The sequence below is a fragment of the Mytilus edulis genome, chromosome 8 (assembly GCF_963676685.1).
Source record: "Mytilus edulis chromosome 8, xbMytEdul2.2, whole genome shotgun sequence".
NCBI lineage: Eukaryota > Metazoa > Mollusca > Bivalvia > Mytilida > Mytilidae > Mytilus > Mytilus edulis.
In genome coordinates, this window is record NC_092351.1 from 48,804,006 (window position 1) to 48,823,941 (window position 19,936).

Sequence of the window (19,936 nt, forward strand, 5' to 3'; positions counted from 1 at the left end):
TTTTCTACCCTGTATACCACATTACCTCACATTCTCATTAAGAAAAAATTCACACACCTAATTAAATGGGCATTCAAAAAATCAGAATGTGAATATATATGTTCAAACTCTTTTAGGTCATTTTTTAGTAGCAATAAACAAAAAAACTATGTTAATTGGACACTTTTGATACTATATATGCCCTTGAATTTTTACTAGATAACATTTTTGTTCGCTTTGGGGATTCCATATATCGTCAGATTATCGGAATTCCAATGGGGACTAACTGTGCACCACTTATTGCGGACCTGTTTTTGTATTGTTATGAGTTACAATTTATGACAAAAATAAGCAAAGACCCATCGAAACAACATCTGATAAACAAATTTAATAATACTTTTAGATATTTGGATGATATTTTGGCTCTCAATAATGACGACTTCAGTATGTATATTAATGAAATTTATCCTGTTGAACTTACTTTAAATAAAGCTAATACTAACAATGACCACTGCCCTTTTCTCGATCTTGATATCTATATCACTAATGGAAAGCTGAATACTAAAATTTATGATAAAAGGGATGATTTTTCATTTCCTATCGTTAATTATCCGTTTTTAGATGGTGACGTTCCCTTGTCACAATCTTACGGTGTTTATATATCTCAACTTGTACGATTCGCTCGTGTATGTAACAATGTTTTAGATTTTAACGAGAGAAATTTATGTATTACTGAAAAATTATTACACCAGGGTTTTCGATATCACAAACTAGTCAAAACATTTACTAAATTTTATCATCGGTATAAAGACATTATTCGTAAATATAGCTCAACATGCAGACTTTTAATACGTTCAGGTATTTCACATCCAATTTTTTATGGTAATATTCTTTATATAGCACAAAGGTGTCAGTATTCACCTCAGAAACTTACAAAACCTTTGAATAGACTTATTAAGAAGGGATATAATTACGATACTGTTGTCAAGTCATTAAAGATTGCATATTTTGGCGTTAATATTGAGTCACTGATAAGGTCTTTGCATCGGAACTAAACACATTTATTCTAAAAACAGTTGTTGGCATGATACGGGTTATGTTCTTCTCATATATGTTATGATGGTATGATACTAAACCCCTAACGGGAAGGATTGTGCCTGATGTTCATATGATGAAATCATAATCTTTCAATCAGTTTAGTTGAAGTCTGGAGCTGGCATGTCAGTTAACTGCTAGTAGTCTGTTGTTATTTATGTATTATTGTCATTTTGTTTATTTTCTTTGGTTACATCTTCTGACATCAGACTCGGATTTCTCTTGAACTGAATTTTAATGTGCGTATTGTTATGCGTTTGCTTTACTACATTGGTTAGAGGTATAGGGGGAGGGTTGAGATCTCACAAACATGTTTAACCCCGCCGCATTTTTGCGCCTGTCCCAAGTCAGGAGCCTCTGGCCTTTCTTAGTCTTGTATTATTTTAATTTTAGTTTCTTGTGTACAATTTGGAAATTAGTATGGCGTTCATTATCACTGGACTAGTATATATTTGTTTAGGGGCCAGCTGAAGGACGCCTCCGGGTGCGGGAATTTCTCGCTACATTGAAGACCTGTTGGTGACCCTCTGCTGTTGTTTTTTATTTGGGCGGGTTGTTGTCTCTTTGACACATTCCCCATTTCCATTCTCAATTTTAGTGTCTTTAAATATCAGCTGTATTTGTACTCGGCTCGAAACAGATGTAGTAGCTCGCTAAAAGCTCGCATACACCTTGTTTCCAAGCCTCGTACAAATACAGCTGATATTTAAAGACATTAAACAGTTATTGTCTACATATTAAACAAATATAAGGTTAATAACCATATACATTAATATCCAATACGACCTAACGGTTGCTTACAATTTCTTGCATCCACTTCTTTTGAACGTTGGTGGATAGTTTCGTAGGCAATCATCCCACATTTCCTCCTTATTCTTAAAATCATAGCTTCTGTGACTTTATATCCATGATGACATTTTCATGACCTAACAAATATTTGATGTGTACATTTTCGAAACCTCAGAACAGAATGTGAATCAGAAATAGTTGAATATTAAAAATATTTTGTTGATGTAAAATTAAAATTTTCAGTTTATGATTTATTTGAATTTATACTACTTTAAATTGTGCGAGATTATGATATTTAATTTTTACAAACATTTAGATATTTAAATGTAAGACCTTTTGCTATCGGCCTGAGCAGTACGTTATATGCATATATCGTTTTAAAGATTTTAATCCCCTTAATCCAAATCACCATAGCATGCTTAAACAATAGAAATTGCATCAAAGTTGTTATCCGTTTAACTGTTTCAATATGGCAATTCAAAACAAAATGGCTTCCTATTAATATCGAAGAAAACAAAGATTGTTTAGAGAATGTGATGAAGTAGCGCGCTTTCTAGCGATGTGGATGATTTGGGTTGCTGTCCTCTCCATTTTAGAGATCTATTATGCAGGTAAGTAGTATTGAACAGCTGAATTATCATTTAGAACAATGAATAAAAGGTAGATTCAGGCCTTGTTTGGCTTTGGATAAATGTCCAGAATCTGACGAAGAAAAAGAGACCGTTTAAATCAAAAGCATAATAAAATCATATTAGAACATTAGCGTTCCTTTAAGACTACAAGTCATATAGGAGGCCGAAGGTTAAAAAATAATAACATGAAAACATACATTTTTTGTTTTGTTTTGGGGGATGTTTAGTTTAGTCTGGAATCAACAAGGAATATATTTTAGTACACTTGATCTTGAACATTAATAATCATAATTGTGTTGGGAAAGAGGACTAGATGGTATTCCGTAATGGTTTTATATCATTTCAATCAAACATTATTACCTACTGGGAATGGTAACACATCGTATATGTAAAAAAAAATGATTATTTTAAAACCTTTTTATGTCTTTTGGAAATTTGGTCTGCAAAAAAATATTCGAGACGAAAGCAAACGAAACAATCGAAAATTAACATTTACTAAGGATGCTATATGTTTTCCGTTAAAATGTTAATCTATTGGTTTGTCACGTAGTAATATTTGTTTATACATCTGATTATTTCAGAGGCGGCATGTACATTTCCGTCCCAGCTGACTGGTATATGGCATGGAAGTGATATTGGTCAGGCAGTTTTCACCAGTTCACAGTTCACACTATCAAATAAACTTATGAAAATTGACTCAAATACTCAAATAATGTCACAATTTAATGCTGTGACTTTCAACTGTGAAGATACTCTAGGAAACATCTTGTATATCAAGTAAGTTCTTATTTAAATCGTTTTGGTAAGGTTTGCATTGTACTCTCAGTGCAAATTTTACCTTAAATTATCATTCAAGGGTGAACTAGGGAATAGAACTGTTATTATCCGAGAGTCTTCCTTCGACCGGAGGTAAAATCTTTGTCTACACGTGGCATCCATGCGACTGTGCTGGATATATAAATTCGCATCCACGTACTGTCATGATGGAGACGTTAACTGTGATGCCTCTTGTTAGAGACATTACAGCAAGTCTTTGGTTGGTCCTCAGAGTCTCTACTGCAAATCTAGATGACTGTATACCTGTTCTATTTACCACTATTGTCCAGAGGCATTCCAAAGTTATAATGGTATATCAGTTATCGAATATCTTATTACAAACAAAGGGTATTTTAAAGTTTTGTTTAAACATTTGATTTCATAAGATTTAGCTTTTTTGAATGTCAGACCGGAACTTCAATTTTTCATTATCTGAGGACTACAGTAAACTCATGGTTTCCTAAGTACTTGTACCTCAAAAAGAGGGATGGAGATCAACTCAAAACGATCGAGTCGAAGCAATATACAATTCACATATTTTGGGAAAGATCTATAAGAATGAATGTTTATGCTATCAAATAAAATTTATAATTTCTTTCTATTTCAGATCCGATGAGTTCACCCAATACTTTGCACAATTCCGTATCACCATGTGTTGGAATATAGAGTCTTCAGAATCATCCAAAATTGTGTATAACAGCGCCCAGTGTAAGATTTATTACATATAAGTGTATAATTTGAACAGCAAATACATGTGTATCTGCATTTCGACTAGAAAATGCCACACCACCTCCAATTGACAAGAGAAACTTAGTTTATATGCATTTTCACCATATTTCACCATTTTGTAAAGTTTTTTTCTATGCCCTATTTTTTATTATGTTTTATGATCTTATATCAAAGTTAGGATACATATCTTTGTTCCTTCTTATGAAATATCATATGAAAAGATTTTCGTTCAAAATATCATAGTTTTAGTCAAAAGTCTTTTGCGCAAAATAGTATATGCATTTAAAGAGAGACATTGAAAGTTTATAAAAGACACACACAGATTTATATAGTTCTTCCTTTCCGTTAAATACCCATCTTTAATCAGAAATCCATATATATTTTTATCACGACAGCTGTAATGCTCAACACAACAAATGCCAGATTTAAACTACAGTCAGCCTCAGCAACATTTTCTATAGCAACAGACTGTGTACTCAACGGTCCATATGATGCCTCTGCAGTACGAGTCCTCGTAAAAGACGGTAAGCGTAGAACTAACTTCTAGCGTGCTATTCTCATATAGTCAGAGTTTGGGAAAAGGCAGTAGACACCGAAGGGACTTTTAAAATTTGTATTAGTGTAGGAAGAATCGAACAGAAAACAAAAAATACAGCTATGTCCACCAAAAGCTACATAAATATCCAGAAGACTAAGATACACGAAGCCCACTAAAATAGTCGTGATCTCAGGAGCTCATGAAAGTTAACCGGAACCTGATCCAAATTCAGTACTCGTCGTTTAAATATGATCTAGTAGATTGGGCAAATTTTATCTTAATATATATGTATTATGCAATGAAAAAAGGAAGGACCGAAATTTTACTGAACGGTCACCGTATTATCTGTATAGAACAACGGATTGTTTCTTCTAACCTTTATCCAATGTTTTTACTATCAGGAAAAGTTTAAATAACAAATCAGTCTCTCATATAAACCTGAATAAATATGGTTAGCCTATTCTAAGGGAGGGAATCATAATCTTCCAGTGCAAATGTTGTAAACATGAATGACTAGTCTCCCATATAGAATGTTTCATTTAAATAGAATTTAAAAGGAATTAAATATTTACATTGGAGACAGTAATTGAATTACTAGTATGCGTTTTCATGGGATTTTTTTTATATTGAAAGTAACATTTTCGGGATTCATTATGATTCCAGACTAGTCGATGTTATAGAAGTGAAAATGATAAATATAATCCCTTACGCATTATATATGCATCTAGCTTTGCGTGTCACCAAGAGCTTCCTGGACACAAACAATTCCAATTATAAACGATTATATATAGCCTACACTCATGTCTTACTATATAATTTAGTGTTCTATTTCTTAGACTGAGTTAAAAATCGTACAGAGAAACTTAGTAGTTTGCGCATTGGCCGATGCAAGGTTTTAATTAATTTGGACGTTTTGTGCAAGTTCCACGATTTGAGTTTGTTTGCTTTTGGTTTTTCAAAAGGAGTGTGGCTATGCTTTTGTCGTATACCCCTAATTAGTTTTTAATTACGAATCTTAATGTTTTACAGGAGGTGTGTCTTCGGCATCAATATCATGTCCTTCGGATTTCCTCGGCAAATTTACCTACGAGTTTGATGCCGGTAGTGCGACCCAGTGCACCAGTAACAGTTATATGGAATCATGTACTGAAGAAAGCCAGATTGTCTATAATTATACATTATGTTCAGCTGTTCAAGCATATTCATGTAAGCAAGCGGTAAAAGCGTTGTGATTTAGTTTTCTCAAAACCTTTACTAGGTGGGAAGGCGTTATAAAGATAGACAACTCTGCAAATCAGTAACGTCTAAGCAGTAGATAGTTTCAAAATGTTGTTTACGCCTTCAAAAGAAACAGCATTAAAAAGATATGTGTCTTTAGCTCACCGGCCCAAAGGGCCAAGTGAGTTTTTCTTAAAACACTTGGCGTCTGTCGTCCGTCGTCGTTAACTTTTACAAAAATCTTGGCCAAATTTATCAAACTTGGCCACAATCATCATTGGGGTATCTAGTTTGAATAAGGGCCCGGTTACCCGGCCAACCAACCAAGATGGTCGCCATGGCTAAAATAGAACATAGGGGTAAAATTTAGATTTTGGCTTATAACTCTGAAACCAAAGCGTTTCGAGCAAATCTGACAAGGTATAAAATTGTTTATCAGGTCAAGATATATCTGCCCTGAAATTCTAAGATGAATCAGACAATCCGTTGTTAGGTTGCTGTCCCTGTATAAGTAATTTTAAGGAAATTTTGCCGTATTTGGTTATTATCTTGAATTTTATTATAGATAGAGATAAACTGTACACAGCAATAATGTTCAGCAAAGTAAGTTCTACAAATAAGTCAAAATGAACAAAATGGTCAGTTGACCCCTATAGGAACCAAGATGGACGCCATGGCTAAGAATAGAACATAAGGGTAAAATGTAGATTGTGGCTTATAACTCTGAAACCAAAGCATTTAGATGAAATCTGACAAGATATACATTTGTTTATCAGGTCAAGATCTATCTGCCCTGAATTTTAAGATGAATCGGATAACCCGTTGTTAGGTTGCTGCCCCTGAATAAGTAATTTTAAGGAACTTTTGCCGTATTTGGTTATTATCTTGAAAATTATTATAGACAGAGATAAACTGTCAACAGCAGTAATATTCAGCAAAGTAAGTTCTATAAATAAGTCAACATGAACAAAATGGTCAGTTGATCCCTTAAGGAGTTATCGCCTTTTATAGTCATTTTTTACCAGTTTTATTTTTCGTAAATTTTTGTAATCTTTTTAAAAAAATCTTCTCCTCTGAAAGAACTGGGTCAATTTTAACCAAAATTAGCCACAATCCTTATTGGGGTATCTAGTTTTTAAAATGTGTGCGGTGACCAAGCCAACCAATCAAGATGGCCACCATGGCTAAAAATAGAACATAGGAGTAAAATGTAAATTTATGCTAATAACTCTGAAACCAAAGTACAAATGTATTTAGAGCAAATTTGACAAGAATTAAATTGTTTATCAGTCAATATCTATCTGCCCTGAAATTTTCAGATGAATTGGACAGCTGGTTATTGTTAATTTTAAGAAAATTTTGCAGCTTTTGATTATCATACAGCATAGTAAGAGCTACAAATATTTCAACTTGACCAAAGTGGTCAATTGACCCCTTAAGGAGTTATTGTCCTTTAAAGTCAATTTTTAAAATTTTTCATAATTTTTGTTAATTTTTACAAAATATTTCCACTCACTTCTGGGCCAATTTCATTATAGATAGAGATAATTGTAAGCAGGAAGCTTTTTAAATAATGTAAGATCTACAAATACTTCACCAACACCAAAGCACAATTTTGTCATGAATCCATCTGTGTTCTTTGTTTAATATGCACATAGACTAAGGTGAGCAACACAGGCTCTTTAGAGCCTCTTGTTTTTTTAAGCGTGGATTTTTTTTCATCGAACTGACGTCCACAAACTGTATTTACAAAGGAATCAGTGGTGATCTAGTTCGGTAAGTCGGTAAGTTTAAGCTTCCGATCTCCTTCTGGTGTGTCATTTCTTAATTTTCTGTTTAAACCTCCATAAATCTTGGTATTAACGTCCCTCATCGTACATGTATGTGACAGTCAGGGATTTGTACATCCAACAAAGACACACAGTTATGTTCTTATAACAAAAAAAGACTACAAGGCAAAGATTAGGAAGAATCTGGTACAATAAAACGTGACTAAACATTAACCAATCTGTGCGAATTGCGTTTACCAAATATTGTCGTTTTCAATACGTTCAATCAGCGTATATGTTAAGCGATTTTCATGGTCAATCTTATTTTGCATTCTCAATTTCGCTATTGTTGTTGTTTGTGTTTCCCCCATCGTTTATTTGCATACTCAACAATGGAACATTTTACTTGCTTCATTTACAAATGCATACAAAATGTTATGCTTAGATATACAGTACATATATATGAGAGTTCACAAAAAATCGAAAAATGAGGATGCAATGGTCCTGATCACCCACATTTTTCAAAGGACCGATACAATTTTGGTATTTTGCAATATAAGTAGAATGTAAAGGAACATCAGGGGAAATATATATGTCGATAGCTCTTGACTATATCATCGTTGTCCGACTGATTGATATTCTATTTTTATGAAGTTTCGTTTGAATTTTGATTGATGGAATGTTTCGCTGTATTGCAAATTTGTTTTTCGAAACTGACATCTCTTTTTGCACTGATGTATCTACATGTATCTTTGTTTTCAGCGGAGGGCATTCTTAATTGTGTGTATTACGTCGCAACTGAAAACAGCACGTATGTAACTGTTTACAATTCAGACAGTTCCGTACCTGATGAGTTAACAACGTTCAGATTTTCATGTTACGTAAGTAAATTCGAATTGTTTGTGTTTTCTGTTCTTAAATACACCCCTTTCACATAATCAAACATTGTATATTAGACTGGAGTCTTTTCAAAGACTTTGAAAAAGTGAAACTAATATCTTTTTATGGTTTAATAATTAAATATAATTATACATGGAACAATATGATTATGATAGACAATGGGATGAAATGCAAAGAAAACCACAAATGACATCAAATGTATGAGTATTATATTTATAGAAACATGTCGTTTCCAATGTACATATTCATGTACGACTTGATAAGAATATCGTAATATTTTTTCAGTCGATATCTTCCATAAGTAATGCAACAGCAACTGCGACACAGTATCCACAGGCCTGTATGAAGAACCAAGTCTCGACTGCTTACGCCACTCATGGAGGCTTATTAACCCTTACTCAGACATGTAAGTGTTCAAAAAATAAATTTGAAAACAATTAATTATTGATACGTTTTACTTGACGCTACAGTACCTTCATCGCGCCTAGAGCTTATTTGAGTATCATAACAAAAAGAGCAAATTTAATTTAAGCTGCGACTACGTGATAAAAATTAAAAACAATTGTATTAATTGTAACAATATAATATCATGATTTTTTAATGTGTTTACCATTCTTAAAAATGAAACAATTCTTGAGTCTGGAGTAAAACAAATAATATAAACAAAAAGATGTTAACGGCTATTAATAAACCACTTTCAAGTTCATCCGTCACCGGAAAAAACTCGTCAATTATACGCGCCTTTATGACGTCATTTACCAGATAGAGGGGGGTCGCCTGTATCCCTGCACTATTTACGTTCATCAAGCGTCTTGATGATCGTCATTGTGCAGGATAATTTAAAACTAGAAATAATGGTTGTTCTGTATGTACTCAATGACAATTCCCCAATGACAGAAATGCTGATTGTCAATTTTGAGAATTCAATTTGCCGAATAATTCGTACAATATAGAATTATAGTTTTCCAACCACTCACTCAACATTGGAATGGAAGTGACGACGCTGCTAAACGCACAAATGACGTTCACTAAAACCAGAGTTTTTGACGGAAATGCAGCGAACTCGAAAGTTGTCAGTCTATTATGACAAGGTTGACGTTGTTTGGAATGGTCTACCTTTCACTTGCTGCATTAAAATAAAAGAATGAATTGTGTGTTAAAAATACATTATAAGAACAGTCAATGACCACATTAAGTAATGCATTAACCTCTCAAAGTTTTGAATGTTACTGAGATACTATGTGTACATAGTAGCAAATGAAATAGGAGAAGATACCTATTTTTGAGAAGTGTAGCCTCTGGCCTATGTTAATCTTGTATGTTTGTTTTAATTTTTGTTCATTTATATGTTTTGGAGTTTAGTGTAACGTCCATTTCCACTGAAATAGTACTCATTTTTTATAAGAGGTTAGATGAAGCCTGCCTCTGGATGCGGGTTTTCTTTTCGCTGTGTGGAAGACCCATTAGTGGCCTCTGACTGTTTTCTAATCTTTGGTCGGGTTGTTGTCTCTTTTACTCGTTACTCATTTCCATTCTCAATTTCATTTGATTTGTGCCGCAGAGTGAAATTTCTTCTTTATTGATATTGTATCAGAGGGTCCATCATATTCCATTAGCAAATGATGATTAAACGAATTAAACAAATGACCCAACAGTTAAAATATGAAAACGGCACACCAATTTCCCTGAAAAAATCAACATTTCTTTATTAGAAAATATACACAACTAAAGGTTATTTGTTCGGTTCCTTTTTACCAAAATCTTGTGTTCAGTTTGCAGTGTGTGCATGGAAGTATTTGAAACTACTTACAATTTACAATAAAATAAACAGGATTTTTATCTTTTTCAGCAACATGTCGTAAGTATACTTAAATTCACAATGTTTCTCTAAATTTTGGATTATGTTATAAAAATCCAATCAAAATCAAATTGAATACTGATTTAATTCAGAGTTTCGTGTTTTTGAAATAAATCAGGCTAATTGAATTGTAATTAAACTTCATGTTTTCTGTACTGGAATATAATTGTGAGCCAATTTCAATGGGCGCAACATATGTGTTTCCGAAATACACTGACTTTATAAGTTCAAAACCAATAGTGTGGGAGGCATGATAATTGTATTGAGGCTTCAACAAAACCCGTATAAGGCTTATAGCTATTACAGTCTTCCGGGTGGATATTGAAGCTTAGTTTCAATATTTTTAAACTTGCTATTCAAAAAAGTTATAGAAACAAACAAAAAATTGATTTCTTGAAATAGTTAGAACCTGATTAGGGTAAATGTTGTCCTTTTGAATCGATAAGCTTTTTACACACGCAGACAACATCGTTACAATCAATTATAGAACGTTCAAAAGTAAATTTATAAAATTATCAAGTTTTATCAATATAACTTGTTAAGTTACCAAAGTGTACTCATTTTTGTTTTGCTGTAAAATGATACCAATATTTATTTATTTTATCATTAAAATATTTGTTGTCTTATTCATTACTTCGACAATTAACACCTCTTATTTGCTTATTAGATATTAATAACTAGGGAAAGCCGAAAGAAACAAGACCGAATGCGTCGTCTGTTCTATGAATGACTTGAATCCTGACGCAAACAAAATGTATTGCTTTGGAATAAGTATATAATTGGTAAAACTACACATCAGGTGACCATTCGGATACTTTTATATCTAACACTGTGAAAATATAAAAGAAGCAAACAAGACAATTTTTGTAAAAAAAAATGTCAGGATAAACTAATGAAAAAAAAAGCAGGCCCGATTGGAGTGAAAAATAAAAAGCCAGGACAGAGATTACAACAAAAATAACTCAGGACAACATTTTTCATCCTAGCCACCGCCCCGCCCCCCTCCCCATAATATATCAAATGGTAGCTCCTTAATTTTTATTGAAATTCTAGGCGCTATACGATTATGCATAGAGTTTTGAAATCGTTAACCTGTCCCTGTTTCAAATTCTACTTGCATACAATTTGTTATTTATATAAATGATAGACGTGTGTAATTTCCTTAGCGAGCTAATACACCTTTAAGTTATCGCTAATCCCGGCTGACCCGGCCGCTTGAACTTTTGACGCATACAACAATCACTTTTCCATTGTAGCGTCAGATATTTTGCTTTATGACGTCAAAATTTTACGGGAACCTGTGTGATATCCAGTAATGGCGGACAAATAGCGATAAGGTGTATTATAGGAGTACCTGGACTCATAAGTTTGGATATCCTTTTGGTATCTTTTGCCTCTCTTTTATGTTTTAACTTATTGTTTGGTTTTTTTTTTCAGCTGTTATAACTCCAGAAAACATATTCAGTGCTGCAACAGTAGTTTCTCTTTGTGTTGTCGTATTACTTATGATTGGAGTTATTTCCATTGTGTTTTATTGTTGGAAAAAGAAGAAACAGTTGAAAAAGGTCAGACCAGATTCACTGACAGTAAAAGCGCCACCTATAGACCATTTCGATAGAGTTGGCTCTTCAATGAGTCGTTGCGGTGCTGTTTCGCCGTATTCACCATATCCTACGTTGAGTGAAATCGCCGTCTTTCGATTTGGTCCTTCGCCTATACCTGATTGCGACGGAGGGACTACTCTTGGTGGTACGATAGCTCCTGGATTACCGGAAGAAGATATTGCACATGCTATTCGGCAAAGATTCCAATATGAAATGGATTTAGAATCAGAAACAGAAACATCTGGTCAGACACGGCCTGTTCATCAAGGTGATCCTGATAATATAAGTTTGCCAATGTATAGCGAAAATGGTATGACCACACCAGAACCAACTCGAATTCGTGATATATTTGACCAACTGGGAAACACTACAAATGAAGATGAACCTGATACTATGCCACAAGACGGAAGTTTAAATCCAGATAAAGGGGAGGTAATTAAAGATCATACAAAACAAAATGGAACCTTGCCCAAAGTAAATGACAACCCCAAAGAACATATAAATGAAATGAAACTTGAAAAAGACGGGACAACTTTAATGGCTGAAGATGAACATCAATTTATTGACGAGTCAACAAAGATAGAAAATGACACTGAACTGATTATAAATTCGAACTTTGACAAGGATAAGGAGAAAGTAATCAAAGATGATACAAAACAAAATGGAAGGATACCTAACGTAGCAGGTGAAAAAATTAAAAAAGCGAAATTTGAAAAAGATGAGACAATTTTAGTTGGTGAAAATGATAACTTTATTTATGAGTCGTCCAAAATTGAAGACGACACTGCACCTATTGTAAATAAGGATTCAAACTAACCCATTTTTGCTGTAAAACTCGCCTTGTTAAAACATTGCAGTGCAAACATGGAATTGCGGACTCTTTGTGTGATCATTCCTACTCTAGCTAGTCATTTATTTTTATATCATTTATTATTCATAACAGTCATAATCAGTTGTGTTTCTGTCTGTAAATATTTTTGTAAATAACAGACACTATTTTCAATTTTATTCTATGAAACCGTTCTTTTTTTCATACAATGGGCAATTGTTCTATTTGTTTTCTTAATGGATTGGTTTATTTAGGCAATTCTTATTTTTTGACCTTCTAAAATCTTTTAAGTTATCAATGTTGTCCTTCATAATTTTGCTGCTGTATTTTTAAATGGTAAAAGTACATGTAAAAGACAATTATGATTAACATGGTAATACCATGCGTATATTCACTGTATTGTAGTAGACCTATATGTAAGTTAACTTTACACAGCCAGACATGCCATCCTACGAGGACACATTATTCTGACTCCTAGCAATCAAGTATTACCTTTAAAGAATCCCTAACACCGTGTGCATTTTTGGAAATTAATGATGTTACTTGAAGTATCCGATGTTGCTTTGTTGGCCGATCGGTATATGTAGTTAAACTACTGTATCGCTCACTAGTCAACGCGAGTAGGGAGGGTATCAGTGAAACCCTGTACGTGGCAGTTGTGTTCTACTCCAATATGAACTGACTCGGATTGTCAGTTTTCCTGTCGAATGTCGATAGATTCATCTGGGCACTATTAAGCTTCCTCCACCAATAAAACGGATTTCCGGGATATAATCAATATTTCTGGAAGTGGTAGTGGTGTTAAACACCATCAACCAATCAAATTAATCAAGCATGTGTCTTTGGATTTTCATTTTCTTTCAGGGTCACACCGGTACTTTTTTTGGCATTTTTGTCTATTTGAATTAAAAGACTAACGAAAAAAATACTTGATTAAAAACCCCAAAGACAAACATATAAAAAAAAGACATCTAGAGTAATATAGTTGCATACATCAGACAAATGTCTGTTAAATACGTCAAACTAATAGAAATCGCCTCAAACTATGCGTAATTTCAAAGAAACTACCAAAGGTCTACCATTTTTGTTTATTATAGCACCGAGAAGGCATGCATAAGATAATATTGTGTTCGGTGGAATGTAGTCTATTTTTATATCATTTGGTCTCGTTTGGAGATTTGTCTCATTGGCAATCATACCACATCTTATTTGATTATTAACCAGACCATAGAAGCTTGTCTAATGTTACTGATGAAGTGATTGTACAAAGGTTAAACCATACGAGGTTATTTGTTAAACACATAGTAATACTGACAAAACCCATTTGAAAATTGTCACAAAAGCGTTAGTATAATATTAACTACATTGTACCAAAGTGAAGACTTCAAAGTCTAGAAATACCATCATGATTGCATGTAACATTAAGAAATGAAATCGTGTAGATTTATACAAAAACGAATGCATTCCTTCATGTTGTTTAAGGTGGTACCCAACATTTTAACTAAAACTAATTTGGCTCGTTTAATTTTCATAAAATTTTGACAAAGTATTTACTTTGACCCTTTGACAAAAATATAATAAAATTTCAAAAAATTTTAGCCAACCGTTTTATCAGAAAAATTACACTGGTTATATAGCAGTTTGACAAACACTTATTTTGATCATCGAGAAGCTTAATATTCCCTTAACAACACAACGTAATTAAAACGTTTAGCTGATTTTACAGAGTTATCTCCCTGTAGTGTTAGGTACCACCTTAAAACTAATGGTTATGCTTTATCTTGCAGTCCAAAAGTAAAACAGGTTCGAACGGATGGTTCAAACAACTCTTCAGAGACGCAGACGCCATGATTGTAAGAATTGTATCGCGTGCCTAGTTTGAGTTTTCATATTAAATGGATTGTTTAATTAATTGTCGGTTGCCTTATGTCCAGTGGCAAACATTTCGTGCATGTTCAGGACGATTCACATGTGGTTCCGGGTGCGGGAATGTCTCGCTACATTGAAGACCTGTTAGTGACCTTCTGCTGTTGTTTTTTCTATGGTCGGGTTGTTGTCTCTTTGACACATTCCCCATTTCCATTCTCAATTTTAGTCCTGGCCTTATGTGTACAACAATTCTAATAGAAATACTCTTGATACAGAAGCTCTTCTGGCAATAATGGTATTTTATTTTCACATTACAGTCATGAATGAAATGATGTTAATATTTACATTTAAATAATACATAATATATGTACATACATACAAACAAACAAAATATTATGTTCTGCGTTTAGCGTCCTTCATCCCTGTGAATATTCACAAACTAATCTCTGACGTCGGCGTCGGAGACAAAAATATAAATGACGTGTTTTTGTCACTCACGCTGTCATGGCGGAAATCGTCATTTATAATACCACCACTACGACCACTTATTCCTGTTCGTCTCATTAAAAGTTTTTCTCTGAATTTCATTTCTTTTTCGGCCTGATGTTTCTTATATTCTCTATAGATGAGAAACGCAACAGCACCAAGAAGCAGAGATCCTATGAGAAAACTGAAGGCTAGTAAAACGTAATTAGCTATTCCATATTCTATTGGCCCATACTGAACACTTGAACCTGAAATAACAGAATAAACATTTTCAGTTGTTAATTCGTAATCCGAAAATTCAGTTGTTAATTCGGAGTCTGAAATTTCAAATTCGGAGGTAATAATGGAAACGGTCACTTTATCATATTCCGATTCATTATTGTATTCCAAATTATCGTAAACAAGAGTTGTGTTGTCAGAATGTGTTTCGATGTTAGTTGAAGAATTTAGTTCCAGTTCTCCAGTAGTAGTTTTGTCAGTAAAGACTGCTTTATTCGTGTCAGTAGAACTAAAGATTCCATCTGTAGAAAATGGCGCCGTAACTATTTGTATACAAAAAACTTGTGTCTGGTTAAAGAGACTTATACTCAACGGGATACAATTTCGTCAAAAGTCACAAAAGAATACTTTCTAAGGAATAAAAAGCAACCATGAGAACTCTAACTAAGAACATTTATTTTACTGCACAATTATTGATGACGTCACGATTTTTTGTTTGTATACTGATTTTGTTCTCTATCAACTTAGCAAAATCTATAAGCAAACAATACACTTCATTTTGTAAATGGCTAATGAATGATATTTAAATTGAACACCAGTGGTTTTGAATCTTCTAAGTGAATATTGATTCCATGAAACTTTAATGTTTCGATTAAATTGTTAGAAATTGTTTAATTGAAAGAAGGATAAAACATGTTTTTATGCATTGCAATGAATTCTCTCCATGCATTCAAGAGTCTCTCTAGTGTTTACTTATGATTTCAAACGAAAAAATGTTCGCCTTTTGCAGTATTCAGCAGATTTTAGGTCTTAAAAACAGAACGGACAATCAAAGATCATAAAATAAAGACAGAAAGACACAGTTATTTTATTATTTTGTCATGAAAATACATGCATACTTGTACTTGAAAGGTTATTGAACTTCCTCTTCCGGTTAAAACATCACTAGTGTTACATAATATGGCAGATATGCATGTCAACCTGATCAAGCTTATATATACATGTAAGCCATATGGGAGTTGTTATATGACCGACTTCAGAGAATATTTTGATGTAAATGTCGGTTGCATCAATATCAAAAAATTTTATATAAAAAATCAAAATCGATGTTCGCTCTGTATGATTCTAGAAATGCCGTGTTTTGCAAGATTGTAAAACATAGTACACAGATTGAAAATATAGTCAATGAATGATCAATTCGTATATCATCGTAATTATAGAACACAAGAGGCAGATGTAGAGGGACCAGGGTGACCGCACTCCCCATCCCCCCTTTTGTGGGAATATTTTTGTTGATTGATAGGTTATCACTGAAGCATGAATGCGTGGCGCAGTCCTTCTCTTAGACAGTCAGTGCTCCTCCCCTCATGTCGAAATTTCTGGATCCGCCAATGAACACCGTTCTACTGGCATATTCATTGCTTTTGTATTCCTTCCCGTATTCAATCATGACGATAAGATTCGTGTAACCAAGGAGGTTATATTAGAAGGTTCTCATATAACCTCCTTGATGTAACATAAATGGAATAATACGTCGTATATTCTCATAGTCTTTTTTAGTCAAAACACTGCTCTACTGTATGTACGTTCCTTAGCGTTTGTAGATTAGAAAGAGAACACATACATGTTATTTCAATTTGTGATTTAAAGACTTGCAAAATACAATATTATCAAAAAAACCAAGTTAGTGAAGAGATATATAAAGTCAGTGGCGGATCCAGCCATTTAAAAAAGGGGGGTCCCAACCCAGAGTAAAGGGGGGGGGGGGGTTCCAACTATATGCTCCCATTCAAATGCATTGATCGGCCAAAAAAGGGGGGTCCAACCCCCGGAACCCCCCCCCCCCCCCCCCCCCCCCCGGATCCGCCACTGAAAGTAATACTTTTTTCAGTACAGTTTCATGAAATTATATATACTGATATATTTGAGAAAACGAAAAAAATCATGAGTTCACTTTTACCAACTTTGAAATGTTCTTACTTTTAGTATGTAATTAGAATTTTTGAAATTATACAACAGTTACTATATATATTTTTTTTTAAAGCTGATAAAATCGCGATACTTTTTGTAAACATTGCCTGACGCGTTTTCTAATATCCTATTCGATTTATGCAAGAAACAAAAACATTTTAATAGTGTTGTGTTTACCCAGCAACGACAATCCGAACGTGATATAACTGTTGGAATGGCTCCGTGTCACGTTAAACAAACTCGATGATTTTCTTTATTAATTCATTAATCATTAGAACTGACGTGGGAGAATAGTAAAGACCGCCTCTATTGTCGTTAAAGCGTTGGGTCAATCAGTTTTTAAGTACTTTTTCACATAAAGCATCCTTTACATAATGCCATTATAGAAAAGTTTCTTAATAGGGTGGGGGAGATACGCAACTTAAAATGAAATCTATACAAATGGTAAGCTTCCTTTGACCTAATTATAGAAGATTTGTCACTTGATTCAGTTTAAAAAAAACAAGTTAATTTAATAAGTGCTTGGAAACCAACTGACGAAGCCGTCAAAAACAACAAATCGGCATTCACCAAACAAATATCATCTGTGTCATCACAACGCTTTAATCTAGATCTATATACTAGTAATCAAAAGCATAAAATCATTGCTTATACTGAGTTTACTTATACTGAATTGCTAAATGTTTATGAATAACATAATGACAGACCGTTACATTGTGATTGATTGATGGTTCCTTACGTCCAGTGGCAAGTATTTCATGCATGTTCAGGAGGATATATACCGTTACATTGTCAATCGAATCATATTTTTCTTAGAAAATAATAATCAAGACTTAGTCACTATTTTTTTCTATTCATTATATTTCATCGGACTTGAAAAAAATGCTTTCCTTATTAGGGATAGACATTGAGGGAACAATTAAAACCTTGAACTTCAAAAAAGGATTTTTCTATAAAAAAAATATAATCTGATCCTAATTTGATGGGAAAAAATGATCTGCCCAGGCAGATGGAAAACAAATATTGTGAATCCAGATTTCCCCCATACCTTTTAGTTTTAAATATTGAGAGAGAGAGAAAATTGATTGATACATGAAGTGTTGAAAAACTGTTAAACAAAAAAATCTCTGACTTAGACAAAAAAAATAGCAACCATTAAAAACAAAACGGGGACAAGGTCTCGTTCTTTAATAAAAATGTCAATGAAATAAGCTTCCGTGTTAATTATATAACGTAATAACAAATAAAAGCACATCTGTTTTAAGATTACAAAACCGGAAACTCGATTTTCCTGGAAACTGTTATCGATGGAACAATTACTCGAGACATCGCAAATCATATGCAACTGATCAAAATAGAATAAAATTGTTCAATTAATGAAATTGAGACATTGCGTAATAGTGATTTATTTTCTTTTAATTGCACCAAAAACATAAAACAAATACATCGTGCAGTTTAAATGCTAAAAACGTGTTCAACCTTTTTACATTAAAGTGGAAACACCTTTCAAAAATGTGCGCGATTTCGATTAATTTGTCGATTGTTGTTTGCTTAATGTCCAGTGGATAATATTTCACTTTACAATTTAAAAATATATCATATAGGTAGGTTTAACAGAGTAGGACGACCGGGATTAAAGGCGGAAAGTTTAGAGTGCCACTGAAAATGGGAATATATTTGGGCCGATATTTTGTCTTACTGTATGCCACCAAGACAACGGTCCTCTAAAACTTCTACTAAACTATAACTTGCCTATATTCAAATGTGCTTCGGTATAGTATTCTTTTTACGCTGTAATAAGCCATGATCCATAAAAATAACCAAATCTAATGCCATGATGCTATTTTGAAAAGTTCTTAGTTTCGGTGCATATACTGTTTATATAGACTATTTTTAGATTGTCTATTCAAAGTGATGGATTTAATCCAAGGTTTTATTTCGAAGGTATAAAATATTGTTGGACATCGCATTGATATTTTATAAAGGTATTTTTTCTGCTATTTGTGTGCTTCATTCAATTTATTGTTCGATGTTCCATTATATTATTCAAATATTTCATGCTACCGACGCTTGGGCATTTAAGATTAGAAATAATATGACAATCGTCCCATGAAGACATATTGTTCGGTTCTATTGACTTTAAGTGCTGTTCATTGTTGTAGTGTGAGATATAACAATTATGTCATTAAATACCTGTTATGATTTGTCACAATATCCCTCATTGTACTAGAAAATTATGCAATAATCTCTTATATGATCTTATTATTAAAAATTCATAAACCTAATTTATGTATGGAAATCATTAAAAGGTACTATATAAAATGAATTATGGCGATTTGTGAATTTGACAATAAGTATTGTTTTTCTTCCGCTCTTTTGATGTACTGAATAAGAGTGACATTATCGAAACGTGTAATATCTAGGTTAGCAGTTTTAATGTTTGTTTTATGAGTACATTATGCAGCAGAAATCGTTGAATATCGAACTAAATTATTGGGGTATAGAAATTTGGTCACGGAACTTCTCTCGTTCAGAAGTTAAACATGACTTTTTTGTGCTAAAAATATGGGGGTGGACATGCTATTAGCGATACCGGACACCCAGATACATGTAGTCAATAAAGGGTCCCCCGCTA

At 33.4% G+C, this 19,936-nt stretch overlaps 2 protein-coding genes across 2 annotated transcripts in view; one reads left to right on the forward strand and one right to left on the reverse strand.

The window, feature by feature from the left end:
* The first annotated feature begins 2,340 nt into the window (after positions 1-2,340).
* LOC139484155 (uncharacterized) lies at positions 2,341-13,007 on the forward strand. Its single transcript, XM_071267887.1, has 8 exons — positions 2,341-2,474; positions 3,077-3,272; positions 3,919-4,019; positions 4,436-4,564; positions 5,608-5,784; positions 8,328-8,446; positions 8,751-8,871; positions 11,761-13,007. The coding sequence occupies exons 1-8, from the start codon at positions 2,423-2,425 to the stop codon at positions 12,741-12,743; spliced, it is 1,878 nt and encodes a 625-aa protein (XP_071123988.1). The 5' UTR covers positions 2,341-2,422; the 3' UTR covers positions 12,744-13,007.
* Positions 13,008-14,903: 1,896 nt separating this feature from the next.
* Positions 14,904-19,936, reverse strand: part of LOC139485788 (uncharacterized) — a 37,930-nt gene continuing 32,897 nt past the window's right edge. The window contains exon 6 of the mRNA XM_071270436.1: positions 14,904-15,359. Coding sequence (XP_071126537.1) covers positions 15,058-15,359 — 302 coding nt within the window. The 3' untranslated portion in view covers positions 14,904-15,057. The remainder of the gene's footprint in view (positions 15,360-19,936) is intronic.